The sequence below is a fragment of the Anguilla rostrata genome, chromosome 15, assembly GCF_018555375.3.
Source record: "Anguilla rostrata isolate EN2019 chromosome 15, ASM1855537v3, whole genome shotgun sequence".
NCBI lineage: Eukaryota > Metazoa > Chordata > Actinopteri > Anguilliformes > Anguillidae > Anguilla > Anguilla rostrata.
Genome location: NC_057947.1, coordinates 24,007,313 through 24,031,727, shown reverse-complemented (window position 1 = coordinate 24,031,727; position 24,415 = coordinate 24,007,313). Strand labels below are relative to the sequence as shown.

Sequence of the window (24,415 nt, the reverse complement as noted above, 5' to 3'; positions counted from 1 at the left end):
TGATGGAAGACCATGACGGGAGGCGAAAGAACAGCATTGTTCAGGTTTAAGGCACGAAAGGAAATTCTTTTAATGCCGATGTTGCATGACTAGCCCAGTCATTTTGAACTTCAAATGCACAAATAACTTTCAGCTAATCCTTTCGGGGCGACTGACCGGTGTCCAAATTGTCCCTCGCCACTGTTTCAGATACCTAAGAGTCTACCGGATTTGATTGGCCGGGTAAAGTCTTAGGTTTCGGTTTTGTCCAATGATGCTGAAGACAGATTGTTTGCAAAGGGTAACTTCACTTGCTCTTAAAAAAACTCCATGCACCACAATTTTGAGGCCACATCGTTTCCTGCTTCTTCAATTCATTTTTTTGAAGAACAGTAAGATTTGAATCCAAAACAATTTTCAGTCTGTTTTGATTGAATTGTACATGCCCTTATACTGGTTGTGTGTTTGACTGAAACTAGGTGAATACATCCTCCCTGTTTTCAGCTGGTTGCCAGGGGAAAAAGAGTAAACTTGATCTTTATCACCATGCAAGTGAACATCAGATCATGTCTGGTGGCCACTGTGCCAAGATGTGCTGTACTAAACCTGGAGAACATCCAGGTTTGTCCCAGCTCCTCTTCGCTAGACTTCGCTAGACGTTGACTGACCAAGGAGATAAGTGCTGAACAGTCCAGCCACATCTACCACAGTGCAGGGACATCTACTGACATGCAGCCACATCTCCCACAGTCCAGGGACATCTACTGAAATGCAGGGACATCTACCACAGTCCAGGGACATCTACTGAAATGCAGAGACATCTACCACAGTCCAGGGACATTTATGTTGGTAATGAGAGATCCCCATTGTGCTAGCAATGTTTTGGGACGGCCTAAGTCAAATTCATTCAACATGCTGCACAATGACACCGTGCTTCAAATTTTATGCTAACAGCATCTTTTCTTTGTGACTGGTTGTAAGAATTAAAATATAGGCTACACTCAGAACTATTCATATATAGGACACACATGCATATTTGCATGTGTGTGTGTGTAATATATATATATTATAAGGGCTTAGGCTAGCACCTGCCACTACAGAGCCCAGTCTGGACTCATCCTTTTTTACTTCTTTTTAAAGACATGGTGAGCAGGGCTGCAGTTACCCAGTCAGCTCCATCGCACAGCACATTACTCAGAAGTGCCTGGTGGGGACCTTTGATGTGTCTGCAGCGAAAATCAAAGTGCATTAAACATTAAAAGTGCTGTCAACACTCAGAAGTAGTTCAACTGTGAGGGAAAAAGTAGGACAGAGAGGCTGCTGAGAAGCAGGAACACATCAGCTCGTCCATAATAGATTTTTTTAATTATCTATTTATTGCAACAACTTTAAATTCAGCACAGATTTTTATTATTAGAAATTTATATATACCCGTAATTACATGTACGTTAAAAAAAGAATGCTCTCTTTGATATCAGATCACTATGTCTCCAGGCAAGCTCCTTGGGCTGGGTTACATGATATTTTAAATGGCAGGGAAATGTTTGGATGCCCCAAGTGTCGGTGAACAGGTGCGTTTCCTGTGACCTGTGGCAGTTTCACCTGAGCTCACCTGAGGCGAGCTACCACCTACGGTCAGCGTTTCCGTGGAAAACTTCTCTGGGCCGACCCCATGAGCGAGAGCATGTTGGCCCGGTGCCAAGGCACGCCAAGCAGAAACAGACGCGCTTATCTCGCGCTCTTATTATGACACTGGGGGTCTGCCTGCAGTCAATCGAAAGAAAGCTCATTTTACAAGCTACAGGATACCAGGGCTTTTTTTTTTTAACTTAACTATCCATATAAATACGGTGAGCGAGGACGTGATTCCTAAAACATGAGGTAAGGGGCTTATGCATTTCATAGCCAGTTCATAGTGACTTTGACTGAGCACATGCCATTAAAGATGAAAGATTTTAGTGATATTATAGATTGGGAATGAATCATAGCCGTTAAAGACTAATAAAAATAGACCATGTCAGAATCGCTTCATGGGTTTTTTCCCAGCTGGATGAAACAGAATGCAGAGATCAGGTGCCAAAAGTGCTCTTAAGACTGTGGTGACCATATTGGAATGACTGTGTGTTAATGTCCATTCCTGAACTTGCCCATTCCTGACCTGATTAACAAAGACTATAGCTGGCATAACTCTGAGCTGTTCCAGCTCTGCCTTGATGTAGCTTTCCATGCTGTGATGCAAAGACAACTTGCGCAGACTTTCTACTGCCCCAAGTTACTACTACCAACTACCACCAATTTCTCAAGAGAGGAATCAGCAGACGTCAGTGCGACACGCCTGTGACAGCGGTCCCAGCAATCCTGGCATGGCTTATTCCCTCAAGTAGGGGTGACACGTGGGCTATCATCAGCTAACTCCCTATCACAATGCAAGTGTCACACAGATCTAACTTTAATATGAACTCTAATCAGTCATTTACATTTCACATCACAGCAGGTGAATAAATAATGTAATATATACATATATAAATATGTATACATTTATGAAGCAATCAAGAAGGTCCTGAAAAAGTAAAAAACAGTTCATTTCTCACTTGAAAATGACTACAAAACACAGAGTAAAGGTTTTTTGAACATTATCAACTGTTTAGAGCGTCCTCTCTTTTCTGAAAAAGGCATGCAGTATGAGTGCTTCCCCCCGTCCAGGTGTCGCGCGGGGGGTCCCGAGGCACAGAGGCAGGGGGGCCACAGAGGCAGGGGGGCCACAGGGAGAGACGGCAGATGCGGAGCCAGCTCTTTATCTCGGTGAAATCAGAGACCCGAACGTGTAAAAGTGAAAGTGAGCGCGTGCACAAGGTGCCCGCTCAGCTCTATTGTGAGAAATAATAGAGGCGGAATACAACAATCCGCCCGGCGACAGCAGCCCAAACCGCACCTGAGAATGCACCTTACCGTTGTGTACACAGGTGCTCTCTGTCTAGCTAGACACCACAAGACTTTGTCTGCTGCCTCCTGATCCTCCTGGTCTTCTCCTGTTAACATTATTGGCCAACAGATGGACCCTTCTGAGTGTGTACTGAACACTGCACCTGGAAGTCTTAAGCTTCTTTGCAATTTCTTGAGGGTAATAAGTTTGTCGCAATGTTTACTTGGTCCAGCACATATAAGTCTAACGCCTTCTTCTTTGCTATATTTCTTGCAGCTTTAGTGGCTATTTTGCTTACAGGCCAATGGCATTAGGCTACCTGTGGTTTTAACAAGATTTCAGTCAATTTAACTACACTCCACCTCCCTCCCACCCCCAATTTGCAAAATGATAGGATAGACTTCCAATAATTTGTTTAATTGTAATTAAAGCAAAAGGAGGCTATTTTGAGGAAAGTCCTGTCTAAGATTATTTTTAAGTAATAGCCTACTCATCTTTTTATGTTATTGTAGGTAGAAATTGAAAAAAAGTTTATACTGGTTTGTTATTCAATAAATAGGTATATAATAGCTGAATTCTTCTCTACTAAAGGTTTTGTAAAAAAAAAAAAAAAAAAAAAACTGTTGGTGGCCCAATAATTTTGGCCTACACTGTAAATGCCTACGTTTAAGCAACATTAAGGAAAATGGGTAGCAAGAATGATCTATTCAAATGTTAAATATTTGCCTCTATTTAAAGCTCAGGAACTAGCACTGGAAGACGGCCATTGGTTTCGAAAACATTAATCCTTTTTTTCAAAGACCCACTGTCCCTAAATAAGGGAACATTACAACAGTAAGAGAAGGCCGCTCTGTTTACACTCTACCGATCATGTCAGGAGATGGATCCTTTGACCTGATGTCATAAGAACTGCATTAGCACAGCGTATATTATTTCCTTGACCTACAGCATTCAGCATGTGTGTTTCCATGACTTATCGGTAGTTGCCATGGTAATGCCTATGAAATCCGCTAAAAATTCCCCCGCTAACATCGCCGGCCTGGTCATGAGTGCCGTCCGAAAGCACGCGCATGATTACAGGCTCGGCGCGTCACATACAAATGGCGTTTCTGTCAGGATAGCTGCCTTTCATAAACTCAACTCAAGTCCCAGGGAAAAGCAGGCATTCCAAGAGGGGAGTTTTAAAAGGGGGGGATAATGTTATTTAAAGACCTCGTGAGTAAAGACTTTGTGAGATGAGCTCGAGCACGCAGAGAAACTTTTCTCAAGTGGGCAGGACTGTGCCCCGGAGCTTTTCCCACAGGGAGCCCCATTCAAACAGGTCTTGTTTGTGAGACTGAGCCGGCCCTTAGCGTCCTGTTCTCAAGGGTAGAGCATTATGGGCGTGGGAGGAGAGGGGAGGGAGAGGGGATGAACATGGAGAGACTGAGGCCTGATAGGCCCCCTGACCCCGAGGAAATAAATTTAAACAAAGTGCCCCGGAGTGTGACTTATACTGCTAGAAAGGGAGGGGTGGGGTGAGCAGATTCCAGTAAATAGGAAGTTAGGTTTCATTTCAGAGATAAAGGCACCCAGATTAAATCCTTAGTTAATTAAGTTCATTATAAATTAAGTTCAATTAAGCACATCTTTCATGGGAGTTTTAAGGTGAACTGCTGATGGTTTTTTTCAGAGAACTTAACTAGTTGCTCTTGAAATATATGATATTTTTTATGGTAAGAGTCAAAATTATAGCTGATAACCAGCATTGTGAAATGCTTGTCAATGTCACAAGAGGTAGGACAAGACCCTAAAGCTTCACCTCCACTCCATCTCTGAGGTCACCTTTGAGATATTTTGAGCTAAAATGATTGAGTTTTGGTGTGACAAAAAAGTAAACAAGCATGCAACGCAAAGCACAACAATGACAAGCTGACAGCCAAAAATAAGGAAAGCGTTGAACCAATATAACAACCGGATATTTGAGATCCAATGTCAAACAACTGCAGGTGAAGAATCAGGTTTTTCAAGCACCAAACTAGTCTAAGCACCATGTAGGCTATAGCACCATTTTTTCCTTGAATATTTCAAATTATACATGGGAAGGTTTGCATTTCTTAACCACCCCAAAAGAAAAAAATCTGAAGTTCTCCTTCAAATCGGTCAGACCTGGCAAAAAGCTAAAAGGATTTTTCATTATTATCTGTTTTGCAAACAACCACCAGGAATTGCCATTAAGTCTGGGCTCTGCAACCCCATACATTCTACATAAGGTCAAAAGGTAATTCACCCTCATTAACCAGCTCGTTCTCCATGGCTGAGCGATCTTCATAGCAGGGGACCCACTCTGTTTGTTCTGCACTCTTTGTGAAGAAAACAGGTTGGGATTTGGAGGTCAGGGGTAAAGACAGTGAAAGATCAGTTCTACTCTCACTCTGCCTCTGCGGAGCTATTTTTTGAAAAATAAAAAAATGCCTAAAAGCTTCCCACTTCTTATATGTGGATAACAAATGAGGAAACATGAGAAATACTCTGAACCTTACAGATTTATCGACTGTATATTGTACATTGTGGAGGTATATATTTTTGAAAAAAATTTTAAACAATACATTTTACAAAAAGCTAGCATCTCCCCTGTTGCTCTGTATCATTTTTCATAGTGCTTTCATACATAGAATGCTTTCACACAGCTGTCTGATAAAAGCTTTGTGTATATGAATGTATGTACTTCTGAGATTATTTCACCCATAAATATAACTTGGTTTACAACTGGATTTGTATCATGGGCAAAATGAATCATACATTTATCCTAGCTTTTTGTCAGATACTGCATAGTAGCATCAATACTTCAGTAACATCAGTGAATATTTTAACATTTTATGAACTGGCCACAAGACTCCAAAACCTGGTCAAATTATGTTTCAATATTTTGTTGCTGAATAACATTGCTGTTCAAAATCACTTTACAAAGCGATTCAGGCCATTGTGATTTTAAGCTTTTTTTAAGGTGTGACACATGATGTCTGGGAATGCTATAAAGCTGTAATACGAAATTAGCATGGGCTTAGCCTGTGACTGGAAAACACATCAGTGGCATCCTGGCGTTAGCAGCCAATGCTAACCTAATGTCCCTTGACATAAAATTAGCAGATTTTATGGCATTTGGAACAGAAAGCATCAGAAAAGAAAAACACAAATTCTCTAGCCCATTAACCTTGCCTAACCTAGCCCAAAACTACTTTTTTTTTGCTTCTTTTCAGAGCTTGTGGTTGTGATTGCTGTTCATTTAATGTAGTTAAATACCTCATTTGGGTATTTTTGTTATTGCTTGTATCACTTAGTTTAATGCTCAATAGAGTAGCTGACAAGTCTGCACTTCTAGCACACTATGTATCTATTGTGACCTAACTTTCTCCCTCTAAGGAATTACTACAATTTGATCCCTTATCTCTGCACTGGTGTTTGCATTATAAGATGCTCTGGATGAGAGTGTCAACGAAGTACAGCAAAGCAGCAGGGGGCAGTGGAAACATTTGAATCAATTAGGAATCGAAAAACCATCTAAGAATATCTCATTATTCTCCTAGCCAAAACAGTGTTGCAGGGCTTTAAGACTTTGCAGTGTGGTTTGGTCAACTTGCTATATGGTCAGCATACAAAATTGCCCTCGCTAGTTCACCTTCTCGCTGTACTGAAAACCTCCCCAGTGAGTCACATTCCTCTGGATCCTGCTTTGCAGAAAATCCATTCAAACCCTTCGACCCGAGGCTCTTAGCGGTAAACACTAGCTAGCCTCTGAGCCAACAAACAAGTGTTTGGTTTCCTCACCAAGCAATTTCATGCCATCTTTACAAACATGAGGTCGGGAGTGGGAAAGCGCTAACATTGCACAAGAGCAAGCTCTCAGTTCAACAATGAAGCACAACATTGTGTCATCACGACCAGGACAATAAGCAAGAACTACCACCATGTTCTCACAAGAAAGATGTGCTTCATGTGGCATGGTTACACATTTTTGTAATAGGTTGAAATCTCTGGGGAAAGGCAGGAGTGGTGAACCACACATTACACTGATTGCAGGTTTGAATATAGTTAGTAACATTATGCTATGAAAATGCTGTGAAAATATACTTCGGGATTCAACATACTTTGTGGAGAGAGGTCCGCCATTTTTAAAGACATTCCAATGCATTAAATGTTCCTTGGAGAAGTGAGGAGCAAGGGCACTTCTAGAGGATGCTTCAGACACGCGAGTGCATCCTTTGCGGAAAAATATTTTCGGGATGCGTGACTTATAATAGCTTCAAGCTGATGATTGAAAGAGCAAGGGCATTCCATTTGCCTAATAAAGGTTTCCTTGATTCCTCCGTCCTTGTGTCCTTTCCTTGTGCCCATCATTGGATGGAGCTACAGAGCGAGGAAAGGACATGAGGAAAGGCTGCACAGAGCAAAATAAGCGATTGGAGTCTTATATCCAAGTTCAGCATTACAACACATAGGCAACGTATAGGAACACAGCTGCATTGTGATTTTACAGGGCAAAACATAATTTCAGTAATGAAGATAACACACTGAAACATTTCAGTAATGAAACCTCATCTTAACTGAAATCATTGAGCACAGATCTTTCCTGAACACAGTTGCTATACAACCTGCACAAATAATCAAGGCAGAGGCCATAGATTAAGGTGTGGAATGGACTCTGGGCTCCTGAGAAGTGCTCTGGGGCTCTGGAGACCCACAGTGCAGCCAGGCTCGTGCCGAAACGCAGACACACACGCAGGGATGCACTCGCACTCCCTGTGTCAGGAAGTCAGGGGCTCCCACGGGAACCCCAAAATGACTTACACACGGTCTTCCAGTTCAACCGTGGAGTGGTGAAACAAGCACAACTATTCCTCTAACCCCACCCCCAAACCCTTCCTTTCACAAAAAAGCTACACTTCTACCCCCCAACCCCACTACCCTCCTCGGTTCTCCCTAATTATTCCGGATACCGGTCCCATTTCGGTAGTGTGCAGGGCGCGCAGTTCAGCACGCTCCAAGTAACACAGGGCAGTCTGCGGTTTCCCACAGGGCGTGAGTCACTGATTGGGTTAAAAAAAATTTTGTTTTGGGGAGGGGGGTGTTTGGGGGCACACTCCAGGCAAGGGCTTAAGCAGGCCCGCACAAGGTTCCAAATGATTCCCTAATTCCCATTTAGCAGTGTTGACAGTGCAAGATGGTCATTCAACCCTCCTCTTCCCTTCCCTTCTCACTCTTGTGTTGACTACTGAAATACAACTTTTATTCAAACTAGCAGTGGACTGAAAAGTGCAGTTTTATATCTTTGAATTTGTTTGGGTGAAGGCTTTGTTTTATGTCTACAAGGAAAATAGACTTAAAACTTCATATTCATTTTTTTTCTACTATGCAATATAAATAAATAAAATCAATGGTGGCTCACGTGGATGTGATTCTTGCCACCTCGCATTGCATTTTGTCAAGAGTGATTTTACACACGGTGTGCATGTTTGCTGATCAATGCACAAGGCTGAGAAGGAAAAAGAACGGTCAGGCCTCGGCCGAACGATCCACGGACAGCGGGAAAAGCACGATCGTCGGCTCTTCTGCAAGCCTCGTCTCCCTCTAACTCTGATTTGGCAAAACGAGGCTCGCTGTCGGCAGGAGGCAGCGAGCCTTCAGAAGCAGTTACTATAATTAGTGGGGCCTAATCTGTGCCGGGGCTACAGAACCCACACCAAGTACACTCTCAGCCCCTGGAGGGGAGCCTTTTATGTGGAAGAAGTGGGGCTGGGACAGACGCGCGGCCTTTTAGCCGTCCTTCCGCGTTAGCGCAGCGTAGCGCAGAAATGGACGGGGACAAAGCGTGTCCTGAAAACGGGTTCAAATCCGAGCGATGCGCTGAAAGGGCCCCTCGGGGATGCAGCTTGGCACACGCTGCCCACCGGGCAAATGGATCAACCTTAAGGTCTCCCTACAACTGGGTCATTGAAAATTCTCCTTGTTTTTCCCTAGTCAATCAAATAAAACTGTCCTGAGATCCTTAAAGGGAAAGAGGTGGTGCAGTGTGACTAAAGGGATTTAGACAGTTATGTTGTGAAGTCTATACACTGTGCCACATCACAGTAAAATCCGTTTTTCTTTTCATTGTTATGATAAAGACATGTCAATAGTTTTCACATTCGTAACACTGAGAAATCTGTGTTTGGAAATTGGGAGCACTTTACTCTTCTCTTTGGAAACCACCTATTTTGAGTTTAATTTGAGAGTGATCATACTGCATTTACAAAGCTAGAACAAGCTTCCTTGAAGGAAATGTTTATTCCTTTAATTCTAAGAAAATATTTCTGGAGCCTCGTAACTAGGCATGCCCTTATTCATATACAGTGCTGACTTCCGTTTGCCATGAAACATGAGCATGCCAGCTTGTAATCACAAAACAACCAAAAGGTAGATGCAGCCCATTCAACGACTGTATGTTCTACCAAGTCGAAAACAATCATGCTTCATGCCACTAATAGACAGGGCAGAATTTGGCAGAGAGTGACGAGCTTGGCGGAGACGCAACGTGCTCTACAGCCAAACAAAGTGTCAATCCCGCACTCCACAGAGCCAGGCCCTTGGGCTTCAGGAGAGCCTCACCTCCACCAGCCCTGTTCCACTGCTGAAGAGGAGAGAGAAAGCGCCCCAGTGCTGTCAGCCTGCCTCCCTGACGCCAGGAGCTAGCCGAGCTGATGTGCTGTCCTCAGCAACTTCACTTCCAGGCTCCCTGGGCCTGTGAGACCATCGTTACGCTTTGCAACCTTTTTTTTCCTCCTCTCATTTGCCTCCCTCTTCCTTCAAGCCTCGGAATATGAAAACCAATGAACGAAAGGAGAGAGAATAGAGGCAAGGTGCTGTGTGTGTGTGTGTGTGTGTGTGTGTGTGCGCGTATGTGTGTGAGCGGTGGGTGGGGAGAGTGTTGAATATTAAATTCAGAGGATGCTGAATATTACTCTAGGGGCTGTTTCCGATGGAATGGGGGGAAAAAAATAAAAAATCGAGCACTGCGAAACTGCACTAAAAGGTTAGGCCCGCCTCCCGCGGCCGCTGTTACTATGCAGAATTCGAGATTGCAGCCCATCCTCAGTGTTGCATGACAAATATGACTGCAAGGGGGAAAGAGAAAAAAACATCCCCCGATTAGCTCATTAGCCCAGAAATGCATGGAAACGTAATGGAAAAAATATTATGCCACCAAAATCACTCTCAATAATAGGAAGCGACTGATTTTGTTTTAGTTGTTTAGGGTGGTAAAAAAAATGTATTTTTCCCCACAGACCTCTTAGGCTTACCTGAGGTCATATTCCATGTTCAGGTCATGTTATACTCTCCAGGAAATTCACAAACAAATGCAAATTCTAAATACACTGTGGATAGACATTCTAAACGTATGATACATAAATATCAAATATATTCTCATACATTATGCATTCCTAGTCTAACGTTACACTAAAGATCCCCCGAATTGACTTTAATTCAACCATAAATTATTCATCATTTCAGAGTAAAAACATAATTGTAGGATTTCAGGGATACAATTGCCGAGTCTGTTCCAAGAAACATCATCCAGTAACATGCCAGCCTTGAGGACAGAATCAAAGGAACTCAATTAAATTTTAGATGTTAGTTATTTTTCCAGGTTAAACAAAAAGAAAAAATGCTCCCTCTAAAGAAAAATGTGGTAATGATCAGCTCCACAGTCAAAAACAGAACCTATCCAAAAAGGATTTAATTAATTCAACATAGCTGTGATCTGGCAACTTCAAACCGCAAAATACAGTATAAAGCATCTCTCTACTGCATGTGCAAACATACAGCTGCATACTTACAACCTCAGTCATTGTGACTGGTTTTGAGCAAATTAACACCAGCAATAAAACTCAACAGGAGGTTTTTAAAAAAAACAACAACAACAAAAAAAAAACCACTGACTTCAGGCATGTTTGGTTCAGAGGATATAGAACAATTTGCACAGTTACTAACTGCCCCCTCCAAAGGTAATAAAGCATTGTAAATTCCCATACTTCTGATTTTTCTTAAGATATGTACCTAAGACAAAAGCCAGTGTTCCAGTGCATAAAGAGGCAAAGTGGTGCCAAGGCACAGGAGTAATGGAAAGGATACAAAGAATATAATAAAACAAACATTAAAAAGTATACTGCATAACAATCACGTCAAAATTATGCTGCCAAAGGGTAATGCTAATAAAATACCTCAGTGTCTTTAGTTTGCTAGCTAATAAAATACTCACTTCAGTATCTGTAAACCTTCCACTTGACTGACCCAAGAAAAGAGAGAACTGCTTTGGAACACCCCCACCCCCCCACCCCACCCCACCCAAAAAAAAGGTAAATAAATACAAAGTGCCTTGCTAATCCTCATCCAGGTCAGGGGTGACTGTGGCTCTCCCAAAAGCATCATACAGCGAATTTCACGTTTGACTTCTTGGAAACGATAAGGGTCCGGTGGTGGACTCCCATTTAAACAATAATCAAAAGGCTTGTATTTCATGTCTGTCCCATAAGGACTAGGTTTCAAAAACAGTCCCCCTCCCAACCCCCCCGAGTGTCCTGCCCCTTTCACACGATAACAATAAGTGGAGTGACACGACCCCATCATGGCCACGGGACAGGGAATGAGTCACAATTCTGGGAAAGAGGGAGAACCAGTCCCTGTGTTTTTACACCGGAAAAACGCGCATAACACAGAGACTCTAGATTTACAAATGTTTTCAGAGTGATTCAACAGTGCGAGACGGAATGGAGTGAGGAGGGGGGGCGGAGCCAAAAACCACTCACATGCTGTACCGTTCCCTAAACCATCAGCACGGGACCACTGACGCACCTGTCCCAGTCCAGCTCTTCCATTGGCCAGCATGTTGGGTGTCTGCTGCCTGTTGTGAAGCTCTGAAGCTCTGCTGTGTGGCACTCTACTATAGTGAGGAAGAGGCACATACTTTGCATTCTGCATCCCCCCTTAGGACTGTCTATAAGTTAGGAAGCGCTTCGTACCCGCTGCTCCGGAACATGACACCAGAAATCTGCCCTCCGTCATGGGTAATAACTCCCAAGTGTTCCCCTCACTCTCAAAGAGGACTGCGCGGATGCTACTGTCGGCTTATTACCACAGTTACCAAGAATTGCAACCTCCAGTTAGGCGCAAGCCAGGAGTAGACGATTTGAGCGAGGTGCGTTCAAACCACGGGTTCAGTGTCTGAGCAAACTAACCCTACCCAACGCTCTGGTGGAGGATCATTTAGCGTGATAAAAGGCAAAATGATCATTAGTCCTTTACAGTGTTGGAAAGGCACAGAAACTTTGGAGGAGCGATGCACCAGAGCAACGTCATTCTTCATAAGATCCACATGACTCCATCACAAGTCCTGCATAAACATTCACAACCCCTTGCAACTAGAGGCAGAAAAGTAACATTACAGCCCGTGTCATGAACATTAGCAAGATTTATTCAGGTATGGTAATTTAATGAATGATACTGTATGCAATGTATGAATAGTGATACAGAACAGCTGATCTTAGTAGACGCCACTAAGTAGCTCATATGTATACTTCACAACGATTTCTTGGCAAACATTCCAATGACGACTTCCTGCAATTCAAAGTCTCCTGTGAGTGAATGCGCCAGGCTGTCACGCCAGAGGGTTGCAAGTTTGAGAAGCAATCGTGAGTGCTTGTTGGGTCCCCCTTCATGGGTTCCCTGGAAACTATTTGGTGGCAGTACCTGAAGTGCAAAGTAATGATGCCACATCCCGGTATCAGGGAGACCCCGTTTCTGAGCGCTCTCCCTTAGCGCTATTTCTGCAGCCCCGAGGAATGCCCTGCAAACTGGGCGTGGCGGGGCAGCAGTGTGGGGCACCCGCCAGCACCGCTCCGTTTATAGGCTGCAGCCAGGACCTTCTGGCAGCTTGATTTCCAGGGCTCCCCGTGGCCCCGGATATAGCGCCCGTTTCAGACATCAACCAAGGGTCTGCCAGCAGACCAGCCGAGTCCTGCCAGAGACACCGGAGAGACCGTGTGCCAATCGGCTCTCCCTGCCTTTTTCTTCCTCCCGCGTAGGCCAATCAGCTCTCCCCACCCTGCTCTTCCTCACGCGTGTGCCAATCAGCTCTCTCCACCCTGCTCTTCCTCACGCGTGTGCCAATCAGCTCTCCCCGCCCTGCTCTTCCCCCCCCGCACGCCGGGTAGACTCGCCTCAGTGAGGGCGAGGGGGCTGGCAGAAGGGTGTGAGACTGAAGTAACACCTCTCAGGGAGACGAGGGGGCGGCCATCGGCTGCATTCTACCGCAGCTGGGATGGGTTTAAAGGGTTGCACAGTGACATGATGCCTCCAGAGGTGGTACGTGTGCATGTTACCCGATTGTTCAACCTTATTTTCTTTTGGAACTATGGCCATACAACCTGCGGTCAAGGAACCTGGCATGGCTTCCTATATCAAGTTTACTACAGAGGTCTTGCAAGCTTACAACTACTTGAGAACGGAGAAGGAAAGAAGATTTTTATGTTTATAATTGTGAATAAACACTATAAAATCAAGCTGCATATAATATAGCCTCCAGAAACATAACATCGCTGCATTAGAGTACAAGCTGCTTTAGAGTTAACAAAAGTATATATTTCTTCCTTCAGACCACAAACCTCAGAATGCCCCTATACCCATCATTGTAAAGCTAGCAGGTCATCAGTATCAATTATAAGTATCTGTAAGTAAATTACACACAAACTTGCGTGGGACAGACAAAAAAATACCACAAAAACTGAAATAATATAAAAACACTCCAGAAAGTAAACTGTCCCTTTAAGTCAGCTAGTGTTCCTCAGGTTACTGCTGCATTGGCTCCTCCCAGTGATGTGCCAGGCACCCACGGGCTAGCAGCTGTCGTCAGAGATCGGCCAATTGGCTGTATAGGCTCCTATAGAACACTGCGCTGCCAGCTCTCGGCCAAGGGCATCGGATGGGCGCACGCACTTCTTGTGCAGTGACCTTGCGTGGCCTGTGGGTGGCACAGCAGGGGCTAACGACGCATAAACGGCACTTCCAGGAGAAAGAATGAGGAAGTATCGTTACCATAGAGGAAGAGAGGGCGCAGAAGGCAGGTATGAGGAGGGCGATATCTCTTGAAAGCACACCTCGGGTGGCCGCGGGTTTGACCGGCAGCGGAATATGCCGGAATGTGGCACGCTGCCAACCACGTGCAGAGAGAGTCACCCCATGAGCAAAAGCGTTTCCCTCCTCCCAGTGCTGCAGGCTTCCACTACACCATCACTAAGACCCCCGTGACACTTTCCCCTTTCCTCCTCCGCCATGAGGATGTGGGCTTATTAGCGCCAACCGCTACTTGACCTCAAAAATATAAAAAGTAAACCACTCTGCTAGGAATAAAGGACAGGTCCAGGAATTGAGCAGAGTAGGTGGTCACTGGGGAGCCGGGGGAAGAAATGTCTCATTTTTGAGGGGGGGAAAGATGTCCATGGTATCACGCCAGATTAACTAAAATAATCCACATTAAAAACAATCTCACTCAAATAACCTATTTTCAGCTCAACATATTTTCAGCATTTCTGAAATAAGCTAAAAACGGAAAATGCCAAAACAAGAACATTAAATTTCAACAGTGTGGACACGGAGCACAGCATGACCATCGAGTGACAGACGTCAGGCTCGACGTGGCCGAGAGGGGCGCTTCTCTGCTGCACTTAGGGGTGCAGGGGACAGAGGAGCGTCCCGCGCAGCAGCGCTGGGTGTGTCAGCGCTCAGCGGAGGCGGGAAAGCCACGGCGGAGCCTCCGCCCGCCGTCTGAGAGCTGAATAATAGATGCTGTTTTGGGCCGAAAGCAGTGAACTGGGGAGAGAGGGAGCACTCTCGGGCGTCGTCGTGAAAGATTAACAAGGAAGCATTTAAAAGGCATAAAACCACAAGGTATTCAGCTGTGACCTTCTTTTCTTACCCGTCAGTGGCCCGGAGCAGGGGTCTGGGAATGGCCTCTCTCTCTCTCTCTCTCCCCCTCTCTCTCCCTCCCATTTTTGAATTGCGCGCTAGTCGTTGCACTCCTACGCAGACGCTGATCCAAAGAAGCCTCCGTTTGCTGTTCAGTTCCTTGCAGGCATTGCGAAAGCCCCAGATACTACCGTCCCACGCAGTCTACCCTCCTTCGCCCTTTTTATTGGCTACACGGGGCCCCCATGCTCTCAGATACACGTCTTACAACTGCCGTAGATTAGCCTCAGTCTCGTAAGAAGGCAGACTGATAAAACCTTCTGGAAACCGACCAAGCAAGAGACGAGCGGTGGGGAGGGGGGACGGTGCATCACTACCATAGAGGTATGTGAGGGGGTGGGGGGCTCCCCAAAAGTCTGCGTATTCTGGCTGTTTATCCAAGGTGGGGAGAGGCCAGGCACGAGATGTCTCAAAACACGGATCGCGGAACCGATAGGGATGCGGAATTCCCCTCTCCACTGGAATTTTTTATTTTTTTTTATTTTGTGGCGAATCACAGCCAAGCTTGACTGAGACTGAGGCTTGTTTTTTTCCGTCGGCCAGGTCAGCCAGAGATTTCAGATTTTGGCATGCGGTGCTTGACCTAATTGTGCCAGCACCCTCCCCAGCGCCAGTCAAATTTAGAGTAATAACAGATCCCCTCTGGGAATAAGACGGAAAACCCATCCGAGCGTGAGGGCTCGGGATTTTATACATGCATTATGCTAAAGGTAAGCGTGTCTTCCATCGGTTTCTTTTACCAACCAAATTTATTCTTTGTATTTCCTCAGAATTTAACGCTTGTATTACGCAGAAAAGGAGTCAGCCCATATCCGTTACGTTACAGGTCAAATCTTTTCAACACAACCAGATAATCCTAAAACACGGTAAAATGTTTCATTCGCCTCAACAGGCCATTCACAAAGAACAAACAGAACAAATACAAAAGCATTATAGTTTTATTTCATAAACTATACTTAATAACACTTAATTGAACATATTTTGATAAAACAGTTCAACCAACTTAATGTAACCATTTTCAGTAATCAAATGTAGTTTTTGCATATTGTAAAGGTGCCCATAAAACGCTGTTCACCCAAATTGACCTGCAACACCAGCTTTGTATACAAAGTTTGCACAGACATTCCACACACAGCTGTGGTTGAAAACACTCCAAAAAATGAGTCCATGACCCCAAAGGAGTAAAAGTCATAAGATTCATTAAGAGAAAGTGAATCTATCCACTATTACAGGCACATTAAAAACTATGATGGGTCAAATTGACCTGCAATGTCCTAGGAGGGTTAAAGCACACCTTTGGATGGTTTTGTTCACTGGTCTCACTGAACATAGACAAAAATGTCAAGGCTGCACTGAAATGACAGAAGACGACAAGCGTTCATATTTTAATGAAAATTTTTGTGTTTTTATCTTGGAAGGAGACTATTTGAATTAGATTTTTTTTGGAATCGTTAAATGCTGTTCAAATCACTACTACACCATGAGCACCTGCTCCAGGGGCCACGCAGATTCAGAGAGCCTCTCTCCTCCAATAAACACTCCAGTGAGCCACAGGTTATTTTACACATTTACAGGCCACACAGTGCTACAGGAAACTTAGCGCTGATAAGATAAGAGAAGCACCTCTCACTGATTACTACTGCTGGCCTGTGGACACCAACCAGTCTGTGTATGTGCATGTGTGCATGCGTGCGTGTGTCTTTGTGTGTGTGTGTGTGTGTGTGTGTATGTCATTTCAGCATCACACAAACACTCCTCCTGTGCCACCCAGCCCCTGGGGGCAGCAGAGATGCATCTGCACTCCTTCTCACAGGTAGGCTACAGGCACTATTGCCTGAGTTCCGCCCCGCCCCCTACTCACTCCCAAAAAAACCATGACCATAAAAAAGACAATTACAGGCAATTACAAGATTAGAGGCCTTTTCACAAAAATTTTCATGATTAAAGGCCCAAATCTGCTAGACAGGCTGTAGCTATATCCAATGATAACCTTTCAATCTTGCCTGTACAAAAGGCAAGATGGGTTGCACAAGTGATCGTTTGTGTCTACAGCAGTGTGCTCGCAATATGCAGCAATCTCAGGTTACTTGCATTGCCGAAATCTTTACGTTAGCCATTGGTATGGCTGGAATAAATTATGACTCAGATTCATTCTGAACTGAATACTGGATGTCTAAGCACCGGTACATTCAAGTTACTGGTCTGCTGTGCTAAAATTTAAGGGACTCAAATGAACAGCAGTAGCTTCCAGGAAGACCTTTGTTTGCCTCCACTTAAAATTAGCCCAATCCACTGCAACCCATATCTGTAATAAAAATAAAAAAATACCAGCAGGTACTTGTTAAGTGACATCAGATCCAGATCAGTAGTCAGTTGACTGCTCAATCATACTTAATTAATGGGCAGCCCAGCCGGAACGATACCCAACACACAGTGTGGCCCCAGGGCAAGGGCTGGGAAATAGTCAGCTGTCTCTTAGCAACAAATCTGTACTGTGCCTATGCTGGCACCCATGAGTAAATACCCAATTACAGTATAACGTGTTTAAACAGAATAATTATCTTTAACATCAACATGAAGGCAACATGTGTTACATGAAGGCAACACATTTATCATTTACAAAATGAGCTATGACTGTAATAAAATAGTGCAATTATAAACAAATTCAGCACCACCACATTACCAATAGATCATTACTGAAGCAGCTTTTTAAACCAACACTGTTAGCAAGAACTTGTTGGCATCATCTAACTTTATTCCCAACACAAAAGGTTAATGTATCATACCTTCTTCCTGAGATGCATGGTTGCTCAGCCTTGTGTGCTTCTTAAACCTTAATTACGTAAAACTTTCAAACTACATAAATGATATCAAATTTGAAACTTTTTTACGGCAAGGTTCTAAAACATAGCAAACGCCCAGGGGCATGTCGCCACCTGGCTGACCTTCCAGAAAACAGAGGATTTCTGTAAGCAAAAGGTGCCTACCATAACCCCCCAGGACAGGCTGACCTTTCGGGAAGTGCAGAGGAAGTCATTAGGACCCATCCCAGGTAGGCTGGGGGCAGCAGACAAGTCAAGACAGGCATGCAAGGAAAGGGAGTGTATCTTATTCTGAGAAGTACATTTTTGAGATGCTGTGGGAGGGAAATCTGTGCTTTAGCAAGGTGACTCTTTTCTCCTCGCTAGCACCTCACGCTGGGCACTCAGAGGTACTGCCTACCCTGCCACCTGGAGGGTGGAGATGGGCAGGGGGGAGAAACTGCATAGCTTCCATGATATCTGCAGTGTCTCCCTCTCTGCTTATAAAAGACTGTGGAAATCATGCTACCTGGATGATCCACAGAGGTTGAACCCCTTCAGAATCTGGCTCTCTTGGCAGATAACATATAAACACTTAATAGATCCTCAGCCAATCAGGAGGAGCTGATCTTCAACTGAGTTAATGATTGGACCTCTACAGCAACAAACTGTCAAACAGACTGTCACTACGACTTCTAGTGCAATTTTAACAATATTGATGTATGTTAGTCACCACGCATAAGAAACGTTTTCCTTACGTTTTTACTTACTACATTATTTATTTATTTATTTAATTTGTAAGCACGGTTATCTGTAATGCATTACAAATTAAAATTCACTAGCCTATATCAGAGATAAACGGACTAGACGCCATAATCACTAGGTGTAGCCTATGTGAATTGCGACCCACTTCAGCCCGCTAAATAACCCATAGCCTCCTCTCGGCCGGATTCTAAAACAACTAGGCTCGTCTCCTCTCCAGCAAGGAAATGCGCTGCAGCCATGAATTCTCCGGCAGAGATACACCTACAATCCAGGCAGCTGTCGTGGCACACAGTACCACTGAGGTCTGCACAAGCTATGGCCCCTACCGCAGCGGAGACGGAATAAACAAAGAGCACGCCAGAATATTTCTCTGTCTTTCTTACGTAACAAACCAAAACTTAGATTGGGTCCACATGATTGCTAAGTGCAAAGGCGAAGCATGGAGCTTCAAATCATATTTAAAGATGGTGTCTGTTTTCTTTCCCCTGCTGTGTATCATGTGTAGGCTACTTACAGCGTGCTGTCCTAGTGATGTGAAATGTGTTTACGCTTTGGCACAGGCAGTAGTATACTGGTAAAACTGGATTGCAGGAATATGTCGGTATTCCACATTTATTTGCACTGCATTACTTCTGCACAGCATAAAATATGATTGTGCATACTTATAGGAAAAACGGCTACACTTAATATGCCTACGTTAACATCGCCGTCCATCAAGTCCATAAAGTGTTAATTGTCACAAACACATAGGCCTACTCGTGCAACTGGTATTTCTTTTTTAAAGCAAAAAAAAAAACCTTATCATATTGACAATTCTGATTGAACATGCTCGTGCTTGACGAGTTCTGTTTAAAGAGACAGTGGGTTAATTGCTCCTTGGACCCATGTGGAAAGGTTTGGTTTCGCACAGATCACAATTTAAATTGGGCTATTAACTGTGGAGCGCAGCCTATAGGATGTCGTCCTGTCAGCGGTGTCATTCGAGTTTTTGTGGCCAACCTTCATTCTTTTTTATGTAGATGTGTCGCAAGGCTGGCAAAATATCCACAGCTCCACTTCATTCACATAGCCTACGTCCGAAACGTATAGCCAAGGCTACGTAGCACCTATATATTCATAAGAGCCGTAGACAACGAAATAAGGAGAAGCATCATCGTATCCACTAACACACTTTATACTGATACATCGAATTAATACTTTATTCAGTCACCATTTTTACTGCAATGCCAATTACAATATGAATTTAATATTAATGCAGTGACGGTGCTTAAGCCACGCGAGCTGCGCCATTCCAGACACGGAAAAAACAAGTCGTTGATGTAGGCTATGTGACCACGAATTCCGATCTGGAAAAGATACCTGTCGCCTTTCGACAAGGTCTCACGCCTGCAGCATTTGCTTTTGCGTTTGCTCGTGTTAATGAGCATAAAGTGAGGCGAATGTAGGCTAGACACCGGTACCATCGCTATCCACGCAGCCAGTAGGCTATACTTTCCAAATAAGCACCCATAACACACACGTCTGTTTCTTCAATGCAGGCTATTTTCTGCCTAATGTGATAGGCTATAACATGTTTTTGTTTTTGGTAGGCTACTGTGACGAGTATCAGGCTATTAAACCAAAACCTGATGCAGCCTAGGATAAGATGCAGGGGGACGAACTCAGCCGTGTGACACCGATCTGTCTGCCTGTCGCAAAGGCTGACCCGTTTCAGCATTTTTATTCGAACCCAGTCCTGGGGAAAAATCATTTAAACTGCAAAACTAGTAAGCTGATCACCAACGAAGGTAAACATCTACCACAGGCTTCATGAATTGGCCACGATTAACACACATAGACACGTTCCTATATCTGATACTCACGCACTGCCTCTTGCTTTGGGTCTAGCCCGCTGGCGGTCTGTTGAATTCTGCCGATTTTGTTTTGCAGAGCCCAAACCCGCTGGTTCGTGGATATGATCTCGTTCTCCAGCTCCTGAAAGAGGGAGCAGGCGTGCTTGGCCAGGTCGGAGAGCTGCCGCAGGGTCCGGGAAAGTGACACATTGTTGATCGAGCTCAAATCCTCAAAAAGCAAACCCTCGTCGTTGGGAATCGCATGCCTACACAGTAACTGGGGTTCCACGATCCTTTTGGCAAATGGCATTTTGCGTGCAAACCCCTAATCCCCCCGCCCCCAGAAAAAAATAAAATAAGATCCAAGAAATCAGTCGTTCGGCTCTTGACCCCCTCAATCCAAATTGCCCGAATTCAGATTTAAATCCTCCATCCTTTCACTCTCTCGTGGTTAAGATCACACACACAGCGTGAAAGCAGCGCAGCCTTCCCTCCAACTCGGTCTTTGCTGCTCCTCTGTAGGCTTGTAGGCTACATCAGTTGCCTATTGGTGCTATTTTTCAATGCATGAAAGTAGAGGTGGTTTTTAAAAGGGGGGTTGTGATAACCCGAAATGGAGTTGTGTGTATCTGGAATGGGATTCACTCACGTAGTAGACCGCGTGGAGTCAGTAAAACGCAAATTGTGCTGGTTAAAGACAAGTTGCTGATTTGGAGGGGGAGCAAAGGAGAAGTCTTCAGTATCCGACGATCTTCGAAGCAAAACCTTCATTTCCCTCATTTTAACTCCTAACTTATTCAGTTAATTGTGTTTGGGGTGAGCAATGTAATTAAATGAATCTGGATAATCTACCAATAAATAAATAAATAAATAAATAAAAGTAAAATAAGTCAAATATATCCAGACATATGCATAATTTTACAATGTAAAGTTAATGACTTTAGTTACTTTAGTTATTAATTACCTCAACTCTTCTCACAAGCTGTAAGCAAATGCCCTGTCGCCCCAGTCTCTTTATCCCATGGAATGCTTTTAAAAAGAAGGGGCGACAGAAAGGCCAGCTGCGAGGCTTATAGACTAGTGTGGTGCCAGGTGCAACATGACTGTATAAACTTTTCATTCATTAATTCATTCATTCATTCATGTTTTCATTCATTCATTTGTCCTTTATTTTAATTCCGATACAACTGACTTAACGGACTAGACATAGTTGGCATCGTCTGTTATAATTTATAATTTAAGTAAGATTTATGACATTTGCCCTATCAAATCACACACAAAATTAGAGAGCATCATCCTATGTGACGTTCTGTCACGGCGACGATTGTGGGGCACTCGAACTAAAGAGGGATTCGGATTCATGATATCAGACCAGTAATGGAGACTAACTCTAAAACGACTTGTGAAAATCTTATGACTAGAGAAAAACGTAACTCCATAGAATTGACAAATATGGAAATATTTATCTGATACTTCCCCTCGTGAAGTTGAATTGGCATGCTCTCACTGAGCTGTGCTCAGGATATCTACTACATTATTGGTTAATTCAAAGAAAACACACATTGACTGCTCGTTCCACAGAAGACTCAAATTACCGAGGCTCTAACGCTCCCTCTAGCGGCAAATTTTAAAACTTCAGTCGGCTCAATGTCGCCAAAAGACCATCTCCTGTCGGTTTGGGTGACTGTTTCAGATGGTCATTGTAAAGCCACGTAACGATTTCGTTGATATAACTCGGGCGAGACTGAATCGAATTATTGGCCGAGTTTTTCATGCATAATCATGCGCATATAATTCTGAGGACATCTTACAATTAGAAATAATTAAAAACTGAGCCATCAACCATTTGGGAGCCATCAAATTCCCACTTTGAAATAAATCAGTTTCATTGTCAGCATGTCACTCACCACTCACTCACACACTCATTCCCATGGACAATTCAGAGTCTCCAATTAGCCTACCCACTGCTACCCATGCATTTAATACTTGTATTTATTATATTTACTATATTACTAATATTTATTTACTATACAGGAAGTAACATTAAATGGAGAGACAGCACAGAATAATGATGTTCTGTACCCCTAATGCAGGCTCATTAAGCGTATTGGTTGCAGCGCCACATCAAAATATGGTGGCTACCTGTTATTGCTGACATGGAACAATATCTTGCCAGCTGCCCTGCCCACAATTTTAACACGTCATTCTGTTGAAGACCCCTCACTACTAGTCTGTGGATGTTGCCAAGGCTACCAAATATAAATACTAGTAATCTACATTCATAGCCAAGTTGTTTAAGAGCTGACACCAGAGGCTGATATTTCAGTACCTTGGTGAGGAAGGCCACTTCTAGACTGGAGTCAAAGGTACAGTCTATCTCCAAAACAGACACAGCTGTGCTTTCCTCATCAACAACAACATCTGGAGAATTTGCAGACACATTGTATATGTATATGTCAGTATCATTATTGCAAAGGTTGAACATGGTATGACACAGGACTGCTTGTACATTCTCACAGTAGATGAGTATATCATATGGTAGTAGGACCTTCACTAACAGTTTCACAATTCTATCATGCCTTGCTATGTAGAATCTTTCATATGCATAGCAGGCATTTCGAATATGTGATCGTGATTCAGTAACTTGTTCATAGTCATGGTGCAAGTTTCCGAGAGTCAGGAAACCAGGTAGACAGATTAAGTCTCAATGGTAGGACCTGTAAACTTGCTTGCACTGTGAACATTAAAATATCCTCATCAACTGCAATACTGTTAAACACAGAATGTGATACAGAATGGTCAACAGAGGGAAGACATGCTAGTTTCCCCTGTAAATAGACCAGTCAGCTGTTGCTGCTGTTTGAGCGGTTGTAAGTCCATAAGGAATGTCCAAACCATATCCTGACTCACCATGCTGTTTTATTATTCAGCTCGTTTGGTATGCTGCGTGGACTACGAGCATTAAAGAAATGGTGTTGAATTTTAAACAGAGCCACCTGTCCAATTGCTTGTAACTTCACAATCAGCAGTAGTGGGGAAAACATCAATCATAAGCAGCCTAGCAGTAACATCAGAAAGGATGTCATTAACCTGCTCCCTCCATTCACCAGTTATATTAAACTTATGTCCAAGGTAGGTAAGCACATGTCCAATGAAGAGCATATATACAAATCTGGATTGATACCATAGTGAACAAAGGGTTTTTTAAAAATCAGATTTTGAGTGATACCAAAGGTTGCCCCCGCTCCTCCTCTCTCACAAAACAGCATAGTTACAGCCCTTCATCTCCAAACCTGACCAATCAAGAAAAGTCAGTTTGAGAAAGCATGCTCTTTATTACTCAGTAATGGCTAACTGGACATTACCTCCATATCCCTGTTACAGGATTGGCAGAAATCACATTAGAAGGGGCACACAGACTTCAGCCATTTTAACCACTGATTGATGGCAATCACAAGATTGAATGCACTCTACGGAAAGCCTGATTTAGTGGCAATCTGGAGAGGTATCAGGTCTCTTAGCTGTTTTCCACAGATAGCTTGAATAAAAGAGCCACACGCAACCACTCACAAATGCATGCACGCACGCACACACACATACACATACGTGCACACACACACGCACACACACACACACACACACACACACACGTGCACACACGCACATGCACACACGCACACACACACACACACACACGTGCACACACACACACACACACACACACACACACACACGTGCACACACGCTCATGCACACACGCACATGCACACACACACACACACGAGACACATCACATGCAGCTGCCATGGAGAAATCAAGCCATAGAGCACTTGGTATATTTATAGTTAAGCCCAGGGCTCCCCCCTGCCAAACCGTATCATTTTAGGGACACGTAACTCCACCTTGCTGTCTCCCGACAAACACACAGCAATTAAGGGAGTGCAGTGTGGCATACGCTACCAAATGTGTTGACACACACACTGCAGACTTGGCGTGCCGATAAGAGGGCCAGGATAAGTGTGTATGAGGCTGCCTGCCAAACCTCCAGGCCCCTCCCTCCCACCTCTCTTTAAGGAAAC

General features: G+C 43.9%; 1 protein-coding gene and 1 long non-coding RNA gene across 3 annotated transcripts in view; one reads left to right on the top strand and one right to left on the bottom strand.

Moving 5' to 3' along the window:
* The window catches only part of LOC135240374 (actin remodeling regulator NHS-like), a 101,451-nt gene extending 80,805 nt beyond the window's left edge, over positions 1-20,646 (bottom strand). Inside the window, exon 1 of the mRNA XM_064309759.1 lies at positions 20,367-20,646. Within this exon, the coding sequence (XP_064165829.1) occupies positions 20,367-20,646 (280 nt within the window). The remainder of the gene's footprint in view (positions 1-20,366) is intronic.
* Positions 15,009-20,695, top strand: LOC135240375 (uncharacterized). 2 transcript variants are annotated; one of them, XR_010325662.1, is made up of 3 exons: positions 15,009-15,648; positions 16,678-16,751; positions 20,434-20,695. It is a non-coding gene; the product is annotated as an uncharacterized LOC135240375 (long non-coding RNA). The 2 variants fall into 2 exon arrangements; XR_010325663.1 differs by lacking the exons at positions 15,009-15,648; positions 16,678-16,751 and adding an exon at positions 19,888-20,291.
* The last annotated feature ends 3,720 nt before the right edge of the window (positions 20,696-24,415 follow it).